At 41.0% G+C, this 18,877-nt stretch overlaps 1 protein-coding gene across 5 annotated transcripts in view; it reads left to right on the top strand.

Annotated features, from left to right (window-relative positions):
- Positions 1-18,877, top strand: part of ABCB11 (ATP binding cassette subfamily B member 11) — a 70,193-nt gene that overhangs the window by 33,321 nt on the left and 17,995 nt on the right. For 4 of the 5 annotated variants that reach the window (XM_034785908.1, XM_034785903.1, XM_034785906.1 and 1 more), the window contains 7 exons: positions 1,409-1,579; positions 3,240-3,441; positions 4,197-4,272; positions 5,984-6,116; positions 8,658-8,822; positions 17,531-17,635; positions 17,749-17,910. In XM_034785908.1, the coding sequence (XP_034641799.1) occupies positions 1,409-1,579; positions 3,240-3,441; positions 4,197-4,272; positions 5,984-6,116; positions 8,658-8,822; positions 17,531-17,635; positions 17,749-17,910 (1,014 nt within the window). The remainder of the gene's footprint in view (positions 1-1,408; positions 1,580-3,239; positions 3,442-4,196; positions 4,273-5,983; positions 6,117-8,657; positions 8,823-17,530; positions 17,636-17,748; positions 17,911-18,877) is intronic. The other variant, XM_034785909.1, reaches the window with a different exon arrangement.

Below are 18,877 nucleotides of genomic sequence, written 5' to 3'. Positions count from 1 at the left end.
GTTTTAAAGAACAGATAAGGCAAACACCTGTAAGGGATGATCTAGGTATAGTTGGTCTTGCCTCATCAGGGAAAAGGGGGGCTAGACTAGATGACCTTTTGAGAGCCCTTCCAGCCCTACAGTTCTGTGATTCTATGTGCAACCTGTTGGGTACTCAAATGGATGGGGAGAAAGCATAGAATGAATCAGAACAATAGAGTTACAGACATTCCTTTGAAGTGACTAAATCAAGGGTGCTACATGTATTTGGCCACATTTGGGAGCAAAGATGAATACACTCCCCAAGAAACATACACAGAACATTCAGTACCAGGGGAAATCTAGGACTATATGGTAATAATCAATACATCAAAGAGAGGAAAGGCAGATTTTCACACTTCCCAGGTCTGTTTCTGCCCAGGCAAAAAGCTAGTTAGGATCCAGTCCTCCCACTCACCTAAATGTGTTTTTGAATAGTCTATGAAGAAACTTCCAGCTCCCCACCCCCGTATATTAATACCATCTGGCATATGGAGGTTCCCCACCCCCTGAACCCCAACCTCCTATAGATGTTGGTTTGTCAGGCCCAGTAACCTCTGTGCCCCCAGCTCATATTAATTGGCATTTTAGTCTCTTGGGATATTATTTAAGTATCTGACTGGCCTAAACAGATTCCTGGACAGGGTTAAAATACAATTAATTTGCCCAGAGGCATACATTTTATCATCCCAAGCCCCTTTCCTAGGTTCCCAGGTGAAGTAGATAGGCCACATTAGAAGGACTGTAATACACACATAGCTTGCAGTGTCCTTGGCAGTAGAGAAAAGGCAGAATTTGGTTATAAGTGAATATATGGAGATTCTATACTGGGACTATAGGACATAGACAAGGCCATATTTGGCTCTCTAGCTCCCAAACTAACTTCACACAAGCTGTGCAGTCACCTAAATCCTGACCTGGACTAAACAGTGCCCGTGTGCCTGACATTGCTACACTACAGTGATCAGTCATCTAAGGCCACATGAGTCCCTTCCATCTACAGACAAGCCCAAACTGCTGGAATGTTAGCTGGTGAACTGCCCAATGGGGAGGGAGAAATGAGTAATTTTCATCCATGGTGCAGTTCTTGCTGATTGAATTATACTGGGTCAAAATGAACCTTAAGTTTTATTTAAGTATATAAGTTTGGTTTGGGACTGGCACACATGAGAAGCCCAGTTTGGGAAGAAAGGGTTTGTTAAACATGGAGGAGTCTGCTCTACAGCTCTATGAAGGATCTAGAACCCTAACACATTGTACTTGTCTTCCAAAGGTTGTTATTCATTTTGGGCCTGCTCCCATGGAAATCTATGAGAGATTTTTACTATTGACGTCAATGGGAACAGAATAAAATTCTTTGTTATTTATTCAATTTTTCTCTTCTACCCAGCAATTTGACACCCTTGTTGGAGAGGGTGGCGGCCAGATGAGTGGAGGTCAGAAACAAAGGATAGCTATTGCTCGAGCCCTTGTCCGAAACCCTAAAATCCTGCTACTAGATATGGCCACATCAGCATTGGACAATGAAAGTGAAGCTATTGTCCAAGAAGCACTTCATAAGGTTTGCTATGTTATATCAGTAGTCAGTATTAACAGGACAGAAATACATTTTCAAAGCATTGTGTGGAAGATACTTTTGTACTGTTATAAATTATTGTTTGACCTTTTTTTAAGAATCTCAGCAGTGACAGAGAATTGCTGTTAACATTTTCAATCTAGCTGAAACATTAAAAAAAATCTGTAGAGCTGTTGATAAAAGTTCTATTAATTCTTTACATTAAAGTTCCAAAGTGGGCATTTGAAATTATACACAATAAGAATGATTTTGTATAAATGAGAGATGTTAGTCATTATGCACAATCTAGCAATATGAAAGTCCATAATGTAGTTTTTCTACGGATTTCAACTGATGACTATTTTGGAATCAAAATGTGAACATTCTTATTTTGAGCTTATATGTAAAAAGCACCTTTTGCTCAGAAATGATCCTATTTTTTTCTTCAGAAATCAGCTTGATCTTGGGGGGTCCATTTATGAATGAAAAACTCATGCAATGTGATAAAAATTTTGGCAAAATGGCTCTAACTTAACATTTGTAGCAAAGTGAAATAACTCAGATTTTAAGTAGTTTTGCTATTCATTGTGAATATAAAAACCATTTTACCATGAACAAACTGTGATATATTTTTGTAAACAGAGACCAACATTTTCAAACTTGGTTGCTTCAAGTCCAAGGTCTGCTGTGCTGAAGGGGTCCCTGAATATCCGCAGTTGTTCATGGCCTATAGCGGTCTCAGGAAACTTAACATAGACTAAGGGATTTCTTTCACAGACCAGATGGCATTTCTTCTCACAAACAACATGGTTGCAATGGATTATCTGAACAGACAAATGTTCTCTGTCCCCTTTATTAGGTCAGGAAACAATGTGTCTGTGGGAATGGTGCATTCAGAGCAAGGTAACCATGTCTGCAGAGCATCTGTCAAATGCCAAATATACTACTGCCAATAATCTGAGTCAGAAAGGAGTGGATCAGTGTGATCAGTCACTCAGGCCCTCACTGCATATCTGATTTCTGCCCAGTGAGGTTACCTAGACTTGGACTTGTTTTAACTTGTAGCAAACAGTTGTGTGAGACTATAAAGGTCCAGGGAGCTGCGTGTAACACCTGTCAACTACTGCTTAAAAAAGTTCTGTGGTGCACAGATACTATGGTGATGTGGGCCCTTTACACACCCAAATAGATCGGCTATGTGCTAGGCACATATTTCCTACAGAGTGGTTCTGAGGAGGCAATAAATTCACAGAGCATGAGTTACCTTGGTAATTGATCCCTTTTCATTGATTGCAGAGATTTCTTATCAGTTTCCATATGCACCTCAACTCCAGCTTAGTTTTATATTAAAAGCCGTAAACCTTTTAATTACCATTCAAATGAGCATTCATTACCCTTAGATGTAGTATCTTTGATAATTATTTATATAGCACTGCAAATGTATGTGGTGCTCTATAATATATTCAGAAGAACTTACAGTCCAAGGGCCGGGTCCTGAGAGACGCTGAGGTCAGTGGGAGAGATTGGTGCTCAGCAGGGGCTTGATCTAAAGCCCATTTAAGTCAGCTTTTTACTTATGGATCATGCTTTAGGTGCTCAGCTCAGCATCTCTCAGGATATCAGGTTGCTGTCCTAACAATAATGTTGTTCCTCCTCTCTCTCTCAGACGCGCCTTGGACGCACTGCAATCTCAATAGCTCATCGTCTGTCCACAGTCAAAGCCACTGATGTCATCATTGGGTTTGAGCATGGAAGGGCGGTTGAGAGAGGAACACATGAGGAGCTACTGGAAAGGAAAGGGGTTTATTTCACACTGGTGACCTTGCAAAGCCAAGGAGACAAGGCACTTACTGAAACAGCAGTGAAAAGCAAGTGTTTTATTCTGTTTTTATGAAATTAAATTAAATCCCACAGAACACAGAGCATCTATAGATTCCTTTGTTAGTGTTAGTTGATTGTTCTCCTTTGATTTTTCTCAAGGCTGAATTTTAGTGTCCATAAAAGTGATATACCGATAACACTGGTCAAAATGTTTTTTTGCACATGTGTGCTGAGCAATCTTCCTCATACAGACCTGTCAGCATATACCATTTTTGACCTGCAATACCCTGGCATTTTATCTCTCTTTTACTATTGATAGTTTGGTGATGTTGTATTAGAAAAACAGACAAATAATGGAATATGCCAAGGCCACCCTATTTGTTTTACTAGTGATCCAAGGCAGAAGTAAAAAGCTAATATAATGATCAGTTATACTGCTGTGAAACAATAGACTGTGATCATCTTTGAGAATGAAAGCATTTCCTGCCACTTAACAACTTGTAGTACCAAAATGTTGAAACACCCATACTAGCCACACCCACAGTTTCAAAATATGATTGTCATGGGGTTCATATTAAATGTACCTAACTTTAGTATGTCAAATATAAATTACCAGTAATATAAAATGTATAGTATTCTAAGACATAGTGGCAAAGATGAATTGCATTCTTTTTGTTGATGTACTCTACAAAATATTCCAGCTATGAATTGGAGATATTTTTTGTTTTGCAAATAAACAATTGGTTTAGTTCAATTTTAATACTAACTAAGGAGCTTCTAACATTATACTTTACAATTGCAGAAAATGATTTGCTTGTTACACCAAACCTTAAGAAAGACCAGTCGTTTAGCCGTGGGAGCTATCGAAGAAGCTTGCGGTAAGCCTTTAAAACACTGACACCTCTTGATACATTTCCAGACGTTTGTATTCTTTGGTGACTTCCTAAATCACATGGTGCTGAGGTGGCACTGCAGAACAGGGTGAGAGAATACTGCAAATACCTACACTAAAGCACATAGAGACGTGGCAGGTGTGGAAATGTATAGACTGCATACTAAGACATCCAAACCCTGAAGTCAATGAAATGACTCCTACATTTATTCTCTCTCCACCCTATGTGCACTCTAATCTTATGGCCTCCTGCTCAAAGGGTGTAGGATTTGGGAGAAAACTGGGTGTGGCCATAGCTGGGTTGTCTTATACCTTTCTGGGCTCCCTACTAAGGCACAAAGTGACCATCAAACAAGACAAGTATTACTCTTGCTTTACAACAGTACATGAGGCTGGGGAGTAGCACTGGTATCTAGTCACATTAATAGCTTACTCTCTTGCACTCATACAGCAGACCTTGGTTTATAGAAGTGCAGGATCCGGGGCTTTAATTTGTGTAGCCATTTATGTTGGCTGTACGAGCCTTCTCATTCAGCTTATACTATAATGACTGATGAAGATGGCCACTGTGTTAAAGATATAGGACCAAATCCTGCCCTGTGATGCACAGGTAATAGAAGATGGTATCTGGTACTCCTTTACCTCACATTGAAGGCAGTCAGGATTCTGGCATAATGTTTTCATATTTATGTACTATGTCCGTGCATATATTCAGATGTGTACTCTAGTTAAATCAATCCAATAACTTGGAAAAAATTACTTGCTGTGGAATGTATTGATAAATTTGAGGAACCTTGACATTCTGTCTGAGAAGATACATCTTAGTGTTAATACACAAGGGCATTTTTGTTACCAGTTCTACCCAGAATCAAGCATTAAAGATTATAATCAATGGGCCAGATCCTGAGAGGAGCAGCCAGCCCAAAATTTCACTTACCTTAATGGGAGATGTGGGTGCTCAGCTGCTAAGTTAGAAATGGATTACCAAGAAACCGATACTCCTCTCTTCTGCATTGCTATCGAAAAGTTTATGAAAATGACAGCAGGGTCTGCTTGGATTTCACAACTCACTTCTGTCTCAGTGAAATCCTCTTTCTATTCAACACATTTTGTTTATTTTAGGCGGGGTTGATTCAGACGACACTGCCAAACCAGTGGCTGTAGACTAGGGCACCTACTGTCATGGATAGGAGGAAAATTACAGTATGCTGTTGAGTGCTCATGCTCCAGTATTGTTCCTGTGGAGTGCAGCTACTATGTAATGACTGAGGCCCCTGTGGTGAAACTGACTAGAGTATCGTGAGGGAGCAGGATACCCCCACTTTTCTGTGGCCTGGGCAAACGTATTGCAAGTTAAACAGGAAAACCCAACCACTATTTCCCTAATTTCCCCACAAATACAAGCTGCATTTTCAGATATAAGAAAACAAGGTGCGGTACATGAACCTGAATAGAAGTATCTCTATCTGTTATGGAATTCCTCCTTCCCACAGAAGGAGATTGAGGAAGTTGGCAGCATGAAAGGCAATCTTAGGCCTTTTTAGCCACAGAGTTTGCAGGAGTCCTCAGCTTTGCTTCAACAAGCTCTGATTTCAGGTTCTGATATAAGCCGAGATAAAAACTGACCCAGTCTTCAAAACAAATATTGGGTCATTCAGTCCCTGAGGAACAAACCTTCTCACCCTTCTGTTTCACAGAGCTTCAGTTCGACAGCGTTCCAGGTCTCAGCTCTCTAATATAGTACCCAGCCATCCATTATCAATCACTGGAGACCAGTCAGACACTGTGTATCGAATAAATCAATATGAAGAAGGCACATCTACACAAAAGGTCAGACATCATCATTCATTATTAGACTGCTGATAGATAAAGCATGTTTTCACATCTTTTGGCCCCGATAATAATATACAGTTAAGTATTTCTGTTATAGGTGGTTGTTGGTAGATATATCATCTTGCATGTGTCCTTTTTTATATTTAAACAAAGACATTACTCCCGGCCTCTATGCTCTCTGAGCTAAGTGCTGCATTGGATGGCACCTAATACGTATATATCCTCATGCAAAGCCTAGCACAGAGTAAGTCTGGCGATCTGGGTGTAGGTGAGGTTGAAGTGAACATATAAAAGCAGGTACAGGTTACATGAGGGGAAATGCTCATTTTGTGGAGTATAATAGTTGCTCAGAGGTAGAAATTGCACTGCTTGTTCATTATGGAGCAAGTCCCCCATATCCTCTGTGGACATGTGATAGTCCTTAGATAGTGTAACTGGGGCTTCATTCTGAGGCCACTGAAGTAAATGGGAAAGTCTTGGTGACTTCACTGGGCTTTGGATCAGTCTCCTGGTGTGGTTCAGCTACATGGAGGATCGGGGCAGGATGCCTTTAAATGGCCAGTTCAGAACTAACTATTCAGGAATATGCACAGTGGCTATTTACAATCTGCCCTGAAGCTGCCAGCATCAATTCCTAGCACTTCATCAGCTCTGTATAGGGCAGTGTGGGAAGTGGCACTGCTGCTGCCAGCACTGTGCCAGGGTAAACAGAGGACTCCAGTCAGCAGGGCTGTGGCTCTGGCACCTTTGGCTTTCACCAACCTCAAAGGAAAAAGGAAAAAACAGAACATTCTTTTACCCCTCCTCCCTTATATTTCTGGTAAAAAGATGTACATTTCCAGTAAACTGAGCTGAAATAAATGAGCAGGGCTCAACACAGTAAGTGTTGTAATAGCCATTCTCTCCTAAATCAAAGAATAAGGCAAGGAATAATTTGATGATGAATCTTCTGCACTTACTAGGAGTAATTATGAACATTCTTGCACCTGGTGTGAGGATAATTCACATAACGTGAGGTATAATTAGTGTATTACTCGGAGGCCTCCTTTTTGTTCTAATTGTAATGGATGCCTATTCATCCCCCACACAGTGTCTACTCAATGCCTAAAGCCACAGTGTTTTGAAATACTACTTAAGAATTTGCCATGAACAATACAATAAGACACCCTGTGAGGAAATAATTTGAGGGCTCTGTAATGGCTCTTGCAGGCTTAGGGTTCTGAAGGGAGGAGAAGGTGAGCTGCCTGAACTGCAGTGGTTGGAAGCATAATGGCAGCATAGGGAAGCAGCAAGCGTAAAGATCTTCTTGACCCCAGTGTAACTCCACTGGAGTCAGGGAAGTTACTCCAGGGATCCATGTCCCATTGTCTCCCGACATGTTGGAGGGATTGTGTTCTGAGGCCCACCTGTGACAGCAGGCCCCACCAGGGAGCACAAGGCACTCTTATTATGGCTGTTTCCTGTGCAAGGACAATGGAAAGAAAGTGGCTCCCTCCCTGCACTTTTTCTTATGGCCACTGAAGCCCTAAGTGTGGCAATTATAAAAATTAAGAGACATGCTAACATTTTACTATTGAGTAAAGATTTTACTACCAGTGAATGGCAGAGAGAGATTTCTATAAAGCCTTTGAAATACCAGTTTGAAAGCAAATGTATACCATAGAAATGACGTGTCTGTGTTCATTTTAATACTTCCCAAAAGAATTTCAGCTTGCTTTTCAACCTTTACATCATGATATTTCTCTTAAGAGTCTAGGCCTCCCTTGAGCACTGAATCCTATGAAACCATGTGGAAGTTTCAAGCCAGATCTATGAGTGGATGGCTCAGCTGCGAGCACACGGTTTTTCTATACCTCCCTCTTGGCTCTGCTTTCAGAACTAAGAAAACCTAGGACCACCATTGCCTAGGCCTTCCTGGCTAGGTCATATTTGCTCATAGTACAGATTGTAGCTAAGAGAGAGACAGTTGTCTGGTGATCTGAATACAGAGAGTAAAATTATGTTCCCAAGAGCCATGGGAGCCCCTGTGTGTGGCTCTTACTAAGTTCCATACAGTAGTAGGGGGTGAGCTGCCTCTATGGCACTGTCCCTTCCCCTTCTGGGCCCTAACAGAAGACTCTCCATAGGGTCAGGGTTTCCACAGGCTATGGGGACTGTGCAGGCTGGGGCTGGGAGTGGAGGCTTAGTGATAGGTGGGTGCAGGGGCTACGCTTCATTCCAGCACCAGCCACTCAAATATTTTCCGGGAAATACACTCTGTATATGGTGTGGGGTTGTGTCAGCCTGCTGAGAAGCAACATGACTATGATGCCACGCTAATAAAAACACAATTTTTAAAAAAATCTGATCATGGTGAAGTAGCATGCTGAAGCTATAGCGCCTGGAAATTCTCTGCAGATGTGCAGTGCACAGGTCTGAACAGGATCATGGTCTGTAAGAGTGGAGCTTACTAAAGGTACCCTGATGTGGGGAGATGAATCCCTTATGGGTGTCATTGAGGGAATGTTTATGTGTCATAAACCAAATATATTTTGTTAGCAGACATTTGAGGAGGAAGAAGAGGAAGTGGAGCCTGCACCAGTCACCAGGATTTTGAAATACAATGCTCCAGAGTGGCCTTATATGTTGTTTGGATCTGTCGGCGCAGCTATGAACGGGGCAGTCAATCCACTCTATGCTCTATTATTCAGTCAGATTCTTGCGGTAAGTGATGGTAATATTTTTAAATTCATACAATAGTGTTGGTTATTACTCCTTCACCTTTAGAGCTTATAGTAGGCAAGAGTGGATGAACAAACTGAGACAGGAACTACTAAATGCTAATCTCAGCACTGATGTTGTCATCTTGGGCAAGTCTTTTAACCTCTCTGCCTCATCTTCCAAGTCTGTCAAGTGTGGATAATCCTTCTTACCTACCTGAGCAGGGTGATCTGATGAGTAAGAACCTGTTCCTGTTCTAGTCTATTCTACATAGCTTCTTATGCCACTCCCGTCACCATAGTATCTAATCAACTTTGCAGAAGCACATTACGCAATGTGACTAACATCTGTTAAGTGTGGTTCCTTGTTTCTGTCAACCTCTCCCTAAGGGGAAAAAAGTTTGTGCAGTGAAGTGTAATGGGTTGGTATCTTGGGGTGTTTTGTATATGTATATGCTGCTCTGTGTTCGCATAAGAGGTGGCATAGTCAAAGAAGTGTGCCTTACACTTGGAACAGGAGATGGTGAGGTTTGTTATGGTTCCTGCAGGAGTTTGTTTCACAGTCTTGGACCAACCCCCAAGAAAGCTCTAACTCCTGCTCAGATGAGCTTTACCTAATTAATTAGGGCATCATTCATGCTCTTTCTGAAGTCTATGAGAATCCTGCTATTGACTTCAATAAGACGATGATTCAGGCTCTAATTTGTTCATGTTTCTAAACTGCTCTGTATGTGGAACTGTTAGTGTTAATTGAATTGTTTCAAATACCATTTTTTGAGGTAAAATGAAAAAAAAAGTGAGAAGTATCTATAACAAAATATTATTTCCCTTTTTAATTGTTTCTTAATCTGTCCTTCACCCTCAGCAGGAATTCGCCTGTTACATGAATGTACTAACAGAGACAGGGCCAAGGACTCTTGGTTTACTTAGCATCCACTCAGTGAAGATCACAGCTAATACAAATTCCTGTCTAGAAAATAAATTACTGGGAAAATGGGGCCTAGTCCCTGCTAAACCTTACCTATCTGTGTAGTTCCACTCTCCTCCCATGGAAAATCAATGGTTTTCAGGATCAGGCCTATATTTTGACCACAAGGTGTCAAAATGTAATAGAATATAGAGCAAAATTAGAACACTTCAGAATATGAAAATACCTTAAGGCTCTGGGCCTGAGCTCTTCCTGGAAGGTAGTGAGCACCTTGATCTCCCTGGATGAATTCCTGATCTATAAGGATTGGGTCCAGTGGGAGCTGAAAATGCTCAGCACTTTGCTGGAGGCACTGTGCGTCCTGGAAGAATTGGGCCCCAACTGAGATACTTTAATGACCCAACAGCCATGCTTTATTATCCATAGCCCTAGAATGTTTTTGCTGTGCTAGTGCAGGGCCAGGCAGACAGCCTGCTAATAGATAGAGCGCACATCCTGCTCCAAGTACTGACTGATGATGGTGATAGACATGTTGGCTTGTGCTAGAGGAGAAATAAGCTCAGGGAAGAGGGGAAAAAACACATTTGTGAATAGAAGAAGCCAAATCTAGTAAAAAGAGAGAAATGTTATTTGGAAAGTTCTCAGATGTTGCTATAAAAATAGACATGCAGAGTACATGCTGCAGTAGTAACACTGCAACCCTGTAACTGGGAGCAGACTGCATTCTCCTGTGTGATCAACTAACTGTGCCAGCTGGTGAGGGAAGGAGGCATGGCTATGGCCCTCCCCTCAGAACATCTTCCTTGCAGGCTTTGGAGAAACTTGCACCTGCACTAAGGGGAAGCAGTGGTACTACTTCAGCCACAGTGTGGATGGTGAATGATGCAGAGTTTAAGGGAGGGAAGGTGCTTTGCACTCACTCCTTACACTTGCACAATTGGGGCTTGATCCTGCCCTATTGAAAATTTGTCATTTTGACTCCAGTGGGAGCAGGATCAGACTTCTGGTCGCAGTCACCTATCATCTAGCCCTATATCAGTAGTAAACTCAAATATATTTATAACGTGTTTCAGTATAAACACTTACAGGGATGCTCTCTTGTGCATTTGGGAAAATTCCAAACTCTTTCCCCTCATTTAGAGCTCTCATTCATTCTGGAAAGTAAAGTATATTTAACCTGTTTCACAGCCATGTACTCTGATCCATAACACACTGTTAGTTTTATAAATTCATATTTCTGTTCTTTTGATAGACTTTCTGCTTCTACCATTTCAGATGAAGAAAGCTGGTTCTGAGAGCAATTGTAACAATTAACATCTGGTGTGTGAGGATGATCTGTTCTCACACTTGCTGTGTTTTGTGCTGGTTATATACACAAAATGCCCATTTTTATGAAGCATTTTTCATCCCATTTATATAAAGTTTAGACATATATTATGTGCTTATAATGCCATGTGGTGCAAGGATACAGAAAAAGACTAGAACTAAGAGCAATTCAATCTTTGTTCTAATCTAGACTCAGCGTGGGACATAATTTATTTGAGTCACTGACTTCAGCTTCTTGGGGGGGATCTATAAAAGGAGGAGAGGATGGAAAATGATAAAATACAGGGAGAAACAGTCAAATGAAAAAAAGTCCCATTCAATTTCGGCATGCAATAGGGGACAGCCAAAAAAGGACAAGTTTTTAAAATGCTCATATTACCAATGCTAGAAGTCTAAATAATAAGATGGGTGAACTAGAGTGCCTAGTATTAAATGAGGATATTGATATAATAGGCATCACATAAACCTGGTGGAATTAGGATAATCAATGGGACACAATGATACCAGGGTACAAAATATATCAGAAGGACAGAACAGGGCGTGCTGGTGGGGGAGTAGCACTATATGTGAAATAAAACACAGAATCAAATGAAGTAAAAATCTTAAATGAACTAAATTGTACTATAGAATCTCTATGGATAGTAATTCCATGCTTGAAAAATAAGAATATAGCAGTAGGGATATATTACAGACCACCTGACCAGGACGGTGATAGTGATTGTGAAATGCTCCCGGAGATTAGAGAGGCTATTAAAATAAAAAACTCAATAATAATAATGCGGGATTTCAACTATCCCCATATTGACTGGGTACATATCACCTCAGGAAGGGATGCAGAGATAAAGTTTCTTGACACCTTAAATGATTGGTTCTTGGAGCAGCTAGTCTTGGAACCCACAAGAGGAGACGCAATTCTTGATTTAGTCCTAAGTGGAGCACAGGATCAGGTCCAAGAGGTGAATATAGCTGAACTGCTTGGTAATAGTGACCATAATATAATTAAATTTAACATCACTGTGGTGGGGAAAACTCCACAGTGGCCCAATACTGTAGCACTTAATTTCAGAAAAGGGAACTACACAAAAATGAGGAGGTTAGTGAAACAGAAATTAAAAGGTGTAGCACCAAAAGTAAAATCCCTGCAAGCTGCATGGAAACTTTTTAAAGACACCATAATAGAGGCTCAACTTAAATGTATACCCCAAATTAAAAAACGTAGTAAGAGAACCAAAAAAGAGCCACCGTGGTTAAACAACAAAGTAAAAGAAGCAGTGAGAGGCAAAAAGGCAACCTTTAAAAAGTGGAAGATAAATCCTAATGAGATAAATAGAAAAGAGCATAAACTCTAGCAAATGAAGTGTAAAAATATAATTAGACCAAAAAAGAATTTGAAGAACAGCTAGCCAAAGACTCCAAAAATAATAGCAAACATTTTTTTTAAATACATCAGAAGCAGAAAGCCTTCTAAACAACCAGTGGGGTCACTGGACAATCAAGATGCTAAAGGAGCACTCAAAGACGATAAGGCCATTGCGGAGAAACTAAATGAATTCTTTGCATTGGTCTTCACTGTTGAGGATGTAAGGGAGATTCCCAAACCTGAACCATTCTTTATGGGTGACAGATGGGGAAATAGCTAATTCCCCCCCCCCACTGTTACTCACACCTTCTTGTCAACTGTTAGAAATGGGACATCCTGATTATCACTACAAAAGTTTTTTTTCTCCTGCTGATAATAGCTCACCTTAACCGATTACTCTCATTATAGTTAGTATGGCAACACCAATTTTTTCATGTCCTCTGTGTGTATATATATCTTCCTACTGTATTTTCCACTGCATGCATCCGATGAAGTGGGTTTTAGCCACATTAGCTATCCTCCAGTCAGGTAGCAGGTTTAAAATAAACACAAGAAAGTATTTTTTCACACAACACACTGTCAAACTCTGGAACTCCTGCCAGAGGGTGTTGTGAAGGCCAATACCATAACAGGGTTCAAAAGGGAGCTAGATAGATTCATGGAAGATAGGTCCATCAATGGCTATTAGCCAGGATGGGCAGAAATGGTGTCCCTAGCCTCTGTTTGCTAGAAGCTGGGATTGGGTGACAAGACCTGGATCACTTGATGATAATCTGTCTGTTCATTCCCTTTGGGGCACCTGCCATTGGTCACTGTCAGAGGACAGGATACTGGGCTTGATGGACCTTTGGTCTGACCCAGTATGGCTGTTCTTATGTGTCTCATTCAGCTCAGGTATAAAACTGGACTAAATCCTATTGAGAAACAGATGCTAAATCCTAAATTTTATCTTTCCAGCTATATAAATTACAAATATTTCCCAAAGTTGCTCACAGCCTGACAAATTAAGGATAAAATGAGCTATGGTGAGTATTGTAGGTTGCATCAAGGGGACAAAAGTGCAACAGACGCACCCTTATATATTATGCTCTTATTATGATGGACTAATGAGAAGAGATTACATGTTTTTTTAGTAAATGAAATTAAGTCTGGCCAAGTCATATGTTCTACTGTTGAAAGGTAATGGCAGAGCACAGACATTTGGAGCAGACTTTAATCTCTCAACCATAGAGATTAAAGGTTCTAAGAGCAGGGGGAGAGAACACACAAAAAAAGGCGCCACCCGCTGTGAAGCAGCAAAGAAAAAAAAAAGAAAAACCCAAGTCTTGCCGCCGAAGACTGAAGAACCCGCCGTGCTGAATTACCCACCGCCGAATTGCTGCCAAAGACCCGGAGCTGCCTGTGGGAAACCCACGCTGGATTAGTCCTTAGCCAAGCTATTGAAGGGTCAGTGTCATCTAAGAACTGCATCCTGCAAACCAGCGTGGCCATGGTTCATCCATGCAAAACACGGCTGCAGCGGCAAAGCACGGGGTGTGGGTGGCTGGGCAGGAGGAGTCCCCTCTTCCCGAACAAGAAATAAAAGTTGGAGCCCAGCAGCAGGGCTGCGATCCGCACGCAGTGGCAGGTTGGCAGAGATCAGGCTCTGCTCTGCTCCCTGGGGTCGGGCTGAGCTGCAAAGCGAGGGGAGCAGGAGAAGCACCGGTCGCAGGAGCCGCTGCCACAAGATGCACACAACAGAGCCCGAAGTGAGTGCCGCCAAAAACCCGGACGTGCTGGGAAGCACCGAGTGAGTGCTCAGGGGAGTGGCTGCTACCCCTCCTTCCCCCCTAGCTACGCTACTGCTCTCAACACTAAATGCGAATCAGGCATCATTATTTTGGATTTTGCAGCGTTTGTTGCCAGGGAGCTGATACTGAAGGTTAAAAATTACTTTGAAGAGGCTTTGCCAGTGGAGAATAACCATCTCTATGCAATTCCTATTCCAATTCCTTCCAAACAATAATGTTTATAGATCATTGCTGAACTATAAATACATTGGGGGTGGCCTTTTAAGACGAAGGGTTAAATGTATTTTGTGGAATTTTATTTTTGCGTCTGTAACTAAGAAGAAAATTCCAGCAGCCCTTTCTATTGTTAGTTATTTAGTTACCAGAATTTAGGACAGTTTAGACATAAGTCTTAAAAGTCAAATCTGCCAGCTATTTTTAACCATTCCCAAGAGCTAAACATGTTGCTCTCTTGGAGGATTGGCAGATGTATAGTGATTTTATTTGTGAAACCCAGTTAGAATATTGGCACTATTGTCATTTTAGCAGAGAAGTCCAAACACAAGCTGCCGCTTATACCCATGAGCACTAAAATAATTAACGGGTAGGTATTTCAATTGACAGTAACTCCTACAAACTGGAACTGCTAAAAGATGACTAGTGAGATTTGGACCATTACTTCATCAGCAATCAGTTTAATAGCAGTAGATAAAAAGATCAGACATAAAGAGAAGAGATAAAAGAACAGCATTAGAGAGGGGAAAATATTCCTAATTTGACCTCTGGACATTTTTTCTAATGGATTCTCTTCCCAAGCCACACTGACAAGAGAATGACTTATTTTCACATTGGTTCAACAACATGTGGGACCTATGTTCTCCCTTTGAAGCATGCCTATATCTTCTATTAGCAGCATCAATGAGAGCTGTTCATGTGTACCAAAGGGCAAATTGTCCTGATTTGCAAGTAGGTATTTGGAACATAAGTACTTGATTTTGTACTTCCCAATGAGCCAACAGCTGTCATAGATTTTATGGGTGTTAAGGGAGTTGCCCTATTGTTGCTTTACAGAAAAAAGAGAGTAATTGAGTCCACTAATCTTTTCCACAGTCTTGTGACTTCAGCCAGTATTCTCTGGATCACTATCAGAACCCCCAACTCTTTTTCAGAGTAGGGCAAAGAATTGTTTTGGCTGTAATTAGCTATGTGTAGCAAATGGTATTACGCTCAGTGACTGCACATAATATCTTTTGCCTCTGTTTTTATTCTTGTTAACCCTATAGCAAGCCTTAACCAGGAAGAAAAGGCCAGACACGGAGGGAGAAAAATTGTTCTTCTTAACCTCTGAGGATAGGACAAGAAGCAATGGGCTTAAATTGCAGCAAGGGAGGTTTAGGTTGGACATTAGGAAAAACTTCCTAACTGTCAGGGTGGTTAAGAACTGGAATAAATTGCCTAGGGAGGTTGTGAAATCTCCATCATTTGAGATTTTTAAGAGCAGGTTAGACAAACACCTGTCAGGGATGGTCTAGATCAGTGGTTCCCAAACTTGTTCCGCCGCTTGGCCGGGCCGCTTGGTTTACCTGCTGCGTCCGCAGGTTTGGCCGATCGCAGCTCCCAGTGGTTGCGATTCACTGCTCCAGGCCAAGGGAGCTGCTGGAAGCGGCGCGGGCCGAGGGACGTACTGACCACTGCTTCCAGCAGCTCCCATTGGCCTGAAGCAGCGAACCGCGGCCACTGGGAGCCGTGATCGGCCGAACCTGCGAACGCAGCAGGTAAACCAACTGGCCCGGCCCGCCAGGGGCTTTCCCTGCACAAGCAGCGGAACAAGTTTGGGAACCACTGGTTTAGATAATACTTAGTCCTGCCACGAGTGCAGGGGACTGGACTAGATGACCTCTCAAGGTCCCTTCCAGGCCTATGATTCTATAGTTCTATGACTTAGTTTAGAAAAATAAGAACTGCTATACTAATCTTAACAATGCCATCCAGTAGCCTGTCACTTACAGTGGCCAGAACGAGATGCTTCAGAGAAAAGTGTAAAATCCACATAAAGGGTAATTAATCCAAGGGAAAATTTCTTCCCGCATTGAAGCTTGTTGCTTTACAGTAGCAATTGAGGTTTATGGTTTTGTGGATAATTTCTTGTTCATTGGACACACTGTAATAACTGTAGAGAGAGTACAAATGATAGCATGCCCTCAAGCTCTAGGCTGATACTTATGAGTTTGCAAGAGTACAATAAGGATCATTCCCTTTTACTTCTATTATACAGAGAGATGGTCTTGAACTGGAATATTGGATCCAAACCCCCTTGATCTTTGAGAAAATCTGGATCTGGATTTGGATCCATGCTTTGTGGCTGAGGTCCATCTATACAAAGTACATCCAAAGTAGAACTTACTTCAGATCATGATCTGGATCTTATCTTTACACCTCAGGCTTCATCTTGTTATATTTGAGAGTCTGGCTCTTCACAAGCAAGCTGTCATAAGAGACTGGGAAGTTGGGACTTTAAATAAATGCAACCTAACTCAGAAACTAAAACATTTGGCAAATTTATAAGGCCGTTTTGTGCTATAAGCTTGTCATATAAATCAACAGAAATAAAATGAAACCCATCTACTGAAACTGTGGTGTTTTGCACCTGGATTTCTCCTGGGGGTCACTGTGAAAATCACAGAAACTCATAACCAGACCATGCAGGTATTCTAAAGGCAAGACCACACCCCAGGATCCAGCCTTTATGATAGAATAGAATATTAATATAAATGTGAGTAATACAGTGAAATGAAATCCACGTCCATTCAAAATTTTAAAAGATTCTAAACAATTGGTTAAAATTTCTCTAGTATGTTTAGACTGATTCCATTTATTTGTATAGCTGTACTGTAGTTCCAATTGTGTGTGAAATAATCAAGTAATAAAGACTGATTGAATTTTAAATTTAAATATCCAGGGTGCCAATCAGGATAAGTGTTTTGATTCCTTAATCTTATGAATTCAGACTAAGAAATAGCAGAATTTTACATTTGGGAGATCACAGATTTCTATGAATGAAAACAGGGAATGCGCTCATAAACCTATCTGTCCATGAGACAGTCAGCTGATGTAAATAGGCAAAGCTCCACTGAAGTCAATGAATTTACACTGATTTATACCAACTGAGGATCTGGCCCATAATGTTTTCATCTGACCCTGACCTTTAGGGGCTGACCTGAAAACTTTATACTATATTTCACTGGCATAGACAAATTCTGCTCACCTTGTTCACACTAATACTACCATTGACAATCTAATGTTATGACATTCTTTTTTTTCCCCAAAAGACCTTTTCCATGCCTGATAAAGAAGAGCAAAGAGCACTGATCAATGGCATCTGCCTGCTTTTTGTCCTTGTTGGAGTGGTATCATTTTTCACACAGTTCCTGCAGGTAATGGCAATTCATTAAACTTCTGCTTTGCTAGTTTCTTTTCTGTTCATGTCCGGCTGTGTGTGCATGTGTGTGTTCTGTATAATAAGTGTATTTGTTCTTATGCATACCAGGGATACACATTTGCAAAATCTGGTGAGTTGCTTACAAGACGGTTAAGGAAAATTGGTTTCCAAGCTATGCTAGGGCAAGAGATTGGTTGGTTTGATGACCACAGAAACAGCCCTGGTGCCTTGACTACAAGACTTGCAACAGATGCATCACAGGTTCAAGGGGTAAGAAACTATATATTAGGAATTATTTTGCTTCATGCTAATTACTACATTACTTTGGTATGTGATGTCACAAGAATTATCTAGTGTGTAAACAGTAATATAAATATAGATCTAATCTCATGGTCTCTGCTGTCACTCTGCCTAGCTAAGCAATTTCCAATGTGTGCACGATCTATCATAGACTGGCACAGCAATTTGTTACTCTCCGTATAAAGAACTAAATGCAGAACTAGAGCCAGATCCTGCTGTCCATTATACCCGTGTAAACAGATCAGTGCCATAAAAGTAAAGTTACCACAAGTCACCAATATAACTGAAAGAAGAATTTAGGATATAATCTTCAGTTTCTCATTCCTGAAGGTGGAATTTTGCCATAATCACTAAATGCATATTTCTGAAACATATCACAGTCATTTTCAACCAAATTCATCAATAGTAATAGCATTGATTAAACAGAATTTTCAGCCTGGTGTGAAGTTTATTACAAGTGGCTGTTGTGATTTATGCTAACAATCCACTTAAGAAAAGCACTCCCTACTACTACATGGTATGCCATTTTGGGATCAGTGTCAGGCTGGCATAGACTAACATTGCACAAGTAATGCTCTTATTTTTGGGGAAGGCTGCCTGTTAGCACCATATTCTAGCACCCCCTACTGGTTGAAGGTGTATGCTGCTGAGTTATGTGTGTGGTCAACCTTAGCACTGATACTTGGTTCTAAACTTAAAGCAAGTAATTTTGTTTCTACAAATACAGAAAGTAATGTATGGACTTTTTTGTTACTGATATTTAATGGGTGATAGGAGTTTTGCTGGACTTTTTTCTTCTTGGAGTTTTAAGGAATTTAAAATAAGAATGAGAGAGAAAGAAGAAAAAGTTGCAGCCTACAGCTTCCTGTCAGCAGCAAGCAGTCAATATTTCCCCAGCAGCTCCGAAATCAGCAGCCATCTCCCTCCCCCTTTCAGT

This window comes from Trachemys scripta, chromosome 11 (genome assembly GCF_013100865.1).
Source record: "Trachemys scripta elegans isolate TJP31775 chromosome 11, CAS_Tse_1.0, whole genome shotgun sequence".
Taxonomy (NCBI): domain Eukaryota; kingdom Metazoa; phylum Chordata; order Testudines; family Emydidae; genus Trachemys; species Trachemys scripta.
Note: the sequence above shows the minus strand (reverse complement) of the source record. Positions and strands in the feature narration are given on the sequence as shown.